Here is a 4,461-nt window from a genome sequence, read left to right on the forward strand (position 1 = left end):
TCGTGCGCGTCTCCTTTCTCCACGCAGAGGATCCCAGAGCCGCGACCAGTGCCAGGGTAGCCGGGATGACACCAGGGGTTGCCAAACACCAAACAGTGCGCAGAATCCGCGGCGCGCTCCTAGCTCTCCGCTCGCCTCAACCTGCTCTCAAGTGAAAAGGGGTGGGAGGAGGAGTATGGAGGGGGGCGGAGGGGATCCGGTTTAATTCGCGGTCCTGGGGGTGTGGGAGCGGGAGGAGGCTCCGCTGGTCCCTCCTCCCTCCTGGAGTCTTGGGCTCCACCTCCTCCGCATGCCCCCAGATATACACACACTCAGTCGCCGCTGGACATGCACACCCAGCGCCGGCTCCGGGCGCGTGCACACGCAGGTAGCCACACTTACCTGAGCCCGTGCACGGGGCTCGTGCCGCCTCGGGAGCGGCGGAGTGGCGGCCTGGGCCAGGAAGGGGCCCACAGTGCTACGGGAGTGGGGGAAGCGGGAGCAGCCCCAGCGCGGACCTGCGAATAGAGGTGATGGCGCGTTTTCCTTAAATCCCCTCCTCCAGCACCTCCGCCCAGCGCCTGCTCGGCTCTGGCCGGAGAAGCCGGGAGAGAGGGGCCCTGGGCGCGGCGCACAGGCGGGCGCACGCTCCGAGGCGAGCGCGCGGAGAGGGGCGCGGCGGCGCCGGCGCAGGAAACTTGGGAGAAGTTAGTTGCAAGTGCCGGGCGGCGGCCGAGAGGAGCCAGGAGCGGACGCAGCCGGAGCCCGGCCCGCAGCGCCGAGGCAGCGCCGCGCTCCACGTCCGGCGCGCTCCGGGAGCCTGAGGCAGCCGGTGCCCCTGGAGGAGCTCAGAGCGAGCTGAGCCGGCATGGCCCGGGGGACTACGGGAAAACGCGGCAGCTCGGCGAGCCGGGAGGATTTCCCCTGAGGCCCGGCGACCCCAGGCTTGCTCAAGCCTACAGCTTCCTTCCCGGACCTGCAGCCGGAGAGGAAGACCCGCGAAGCAGGTGCTGGGGAGGCAGGCAGCTCTCCCTCCAAACCCCCCAGCCGCTTGGGGGGGGGAGGGGTTCCCACCAGCGAGCCCTGCCCAGAGTCTGGAAGACCGGCTGGTGCTGCTGTATTTGTATTTATACCCATTGCTGCGCTCTGCGTTCCCTTGCTGTTCCCGGACCTCCTCCGCCCCCCCCTCTTCCTCCTCCCGGGCCACCTCCCCTCCTCCCCCACCCTCATCTGCTACTGTCAAATGAGAAAGTCACCGAGGAGAACCCAAACACTCCAGCCGCCGAGAGCCCCCTTTGGCACTTGGCAGCACGCGGCGGCGGACTCCTCGGCTCAACTTGGTGGGGTCTTCGCGACGCAACTTTCCGAGCTGCTGTGCATTTAAGAGAGAAAAGACCGAGGAGGAGGAGAGTTCTGTGGGGCAGCGACTACCTGCGGGGAGTTCGCGAGCAAACGCAGCCAGGGAGAAAGGACAAAAAGAAAGCAAAGGGCAAACTGCCACCGTGGGGTGGGGGCACCGCCGAGAAGTTACTGTGCCCCCGCGAGGATTTTCCGCAGCTCGGCCGAAGAGACCAGGGCGTCCCGGGGCGCGGCGCGGCCCTGGGCTCGGCCCCTAGCCCCCTCTTCCCGGGCGGGAGCGACTCCGGGGCGCGAAGTGGGGTGCAGCGAGCGCGGGCAGGCCGAACGGGTCCCCGTGGACAGCCAACATTGATTTCCTCCGGGCGGAGGGCGACGGCCCGGGCGGCGGCGGCGGGCTGCAGCCGCGGCACGGCGAGAGCATGTCCAAGCCGGTGGACCACGTCAAGCGGCCCATGAACGCCTTCATGGTGTGGTCGCGGGCTCAGCGGCGCAAGATGGCCCAGGAAAACCCCAAGATGCACAACTCGGAGATCAGCAAGCGCCTGGGCGCCGAGTGGAAGCTGCTCACCGAGTCGGAGAAGCGGCCGTTCATCGACGAGGCGAAGCGCCTGCGCGCCATGCACATGAAGGAGCACCCTGACTACAAGTACCGGCCGCGGCGCAAGCCCAAGACTCTGCTCAAGAAGGACAAGTTCGCCTTCCCGGTGCCCTACGGCCTGGGCGGCGTGGCCGACGCTGAGCACCCGGCGCTCAAGGCGGGCGCCGGGCTGCACGCGGGCGCGGGCGGCGGCCTGGTGCCTGAATCGCTGCTCGCCAATCCCGAGAAGGCGGCCGCCGCCGCTGCCGCCGCCGCCGCGCGCGTCTTCTTCCCGCAGTCGGCCGCCGCTGCCGCCGCCGCCGCCGCCGCCGCCGCCGCCGGCAGTCCCTACTCGCTACTCGACTTGGGCTCCAAGATGGCAGAGATCTCGTCGTCGTCGTCCGGCCTCCCGTACGCGTCGTCGCTGGGCTACCCGACCGCGGGCGCCGGCGCCTTCCATGGCGCGGCGGCGGCGGCTGCAGCGGCGGCCGCGGCCGCCGGGGGGCACACGCACTCGCACCCCAGCCCGGGCAACCCGGGCTACATGATCCCGTGCAACTGCAGCGCGTGGCCCAGCCCCGGGCTGCAGCCGCCGCTCGCCTACATCCTGCTGCCGGGCATGGGCAAGCCTCAGCTGGACCCCTACCCCGCGGCCTACGCCGCCGCGCTATGACCCCCGCGGGGCCACCTCGCGAGGACCGGTGTGCACACGTGTACATATGTATAGGTACGAGCTCCGCGGCCTCCCCGTGCGCCCTCCCGCGACTGGGGCCCCGGTTTGTATGTACATAAGATGTATAGGTGCAGGCAGAGGCGGAGATGCCAGTCGGGGCGCGAGTGGCAGAGCGCGGGAGTGCTCGGGCGAGTGTGCGTGTGGATTCACAGGATCATTTCAGACCCGCACTTCGGCAGCCAACTCTAAGGAGGGTGGTTGTATCCGACAGCAGTTGATGTTTGCTTTGCACTTCGGAACCTGTTGCGTTTTGGCCCACAGAGGTGGAGGAGTAACTGTTTTTGACAAGTTGGGCTTTCCAGTTTTGTTTGTTGGAAGTTTATTGTCGGTTTTGTTTTTGTTTCTCATCTTTTTTTTTTTTTTTCTCCTGGTCTGTGTCGCATGCACTCTGTTCAAGTGTTAGGTCTGAAATGGCTAGCACGAGGGAAAAGCTGATGTGTCATGAGTTTCTCGGAGCGAGATGACTCTGAGCAGCCTTGCTCCCTATTTGTACTATTTGACTTCGCGAATCTCTGTTCTCTCAAGCAGAACCCCCAGACGGGATCCATTCTTGACCAGTGACCGGCTCGAATATGGCCTTTTGTATGTGAGATGATCACGCTTTCTTTTGTTTATCACGTCATATGCAAATGAGAGCGAGAGCTCTTAAAAGCAAGGAATGCAAACAAGAAATGTGTATGAGATGAAAAGTTGTCAGTTGGATTTTAGCCCTTAAAAAAAAAAAAAAAAAAAAAGACTGCTAGGTTTCCCTGAATCCACTTGCTTGGATTTCTGACACAGTTTACAGAAAGATAAAAGGCACTGTTCCTATTATCCCCTTATGGCTGAGTTCACCTTAAGATTGTAAATGTGTATATGTCCGTGAAAACACTGAGTCTGAAAATGTGTTGTTGGCGTTGCCCTAAATTTGAGTCGGTTTTAGACTCTAAAGCATTTTGAGCAAATGTCAAAGTTAACTTTTAAAAATTGCGGGACTATTTCTAGAATCGCAATTTTATCTTAAGAATAAATCAGACTTTTTTGTCTGAGTGGTAATTATATATTTATTATTTAGCAAAACTGAAAAAAGAAAAAGACACCAGAATTGTTTTGACAGATGTCTCTCATTTTCAGCTAGCATTTCTTCACCAACTTGAACCGCTTAAATGTGTTTTGGAGTTTCCTCCCTAATTAGCTTATTTTTTAGATTACCTGCAATTCATTTGCAAATTATGATAAAACACATTTTAGAGAAAAGAACCTCAATTATAGCTTTTTGTTCCTTTTTTAAATGTATATATTTTGACTAATGTTTGTGAATGAAGTTGGCTAACATGTATTTAGTTTCATTTTGACTTTATGTAATATAAAGTTTTGAAAAGTTTAAGTATTGGTTTTAACCTTTATGTGTAAATGGTTTTCTTGTGTGATCTTCTAATTTAATATTAGACGTCTAAACTATATCTGTAAATTAGAATCCGACTATCACTCTGTTCATTTTTTTTGAACAAAGAGTTTAAATAAAGCCTGAACCAGGGAAAAGAGAAAATCCTCTATTTCTTGTTGAGTTCCTAACAAGATTTTTATCTGAATTGCCCTTACGTGCCTGGTCCAGGTGAAGTGTAAGGTATCCTGCAAAGGCAGCCTTTGTTTCACTTTTGAATAGATTTACTAGGAAATCTAAATCAAGCCATTGTTATTCAGAGCCAAAAACCTGATTTATCACATTTTTAATCGTGAATAGGAAAGAAGATAAAAAAAAAAACCCAAGTAGTTGTATTATCTTGGGGAAAAAAAAGCATTCATGAAGCAGTAGAACAGAGCCCATTGAAAA

General features: G+C 57.0%; 1 protein-coding gene across 1 annotated transcript; it reads left to right on the forward strand.

The window, feature by feature from the left end:
• Positions 1-299: 299 nt before the first annotated feature.
• Positions 300-4,183, forward strand: SOX21 (SRY-box transcription factor 21). Its single transcript, XM_086709462.1, has one exon. The coding sequence runs from the start codon at positions 1,758-1,760 to the stop codon at positions 2,586-2,588; it is 831 nt and encodes a 276-aa protein (XP_086565588.1). The 5' UTR covers positions 300-1,757; the 3' UTR covers positions 2,589-4,183.
• The last annotated feature ends 278 nt before the right edge of the window (positions 4,184-4,461 follow it).

The sequence above is a fragment of the Puma concolor genome, chromosome A1 (genome assembly GCF_028749965.1).
Source record: "Puma concolor isolate L17-30 chromosome A1, mPumCon1.1.hap2, whole genome shotgun sequence".
In the NCBI taxonomy this organism is placed as follows: Eukaryota; Metazoa; Chordata; class Mammalia; order Carnivora; family Felidae; genus Puma; species Puma concolor.

What these genes read in the sequence shown, in the direction of transcription:
- SOX21 (XM_086709462.1), top strand. Translation starts at nt 1,758, where the DNA reads ATGTCCAAGCCGGTGGACCACGTCAAGCGGCCCATGAACGCCTTCATG.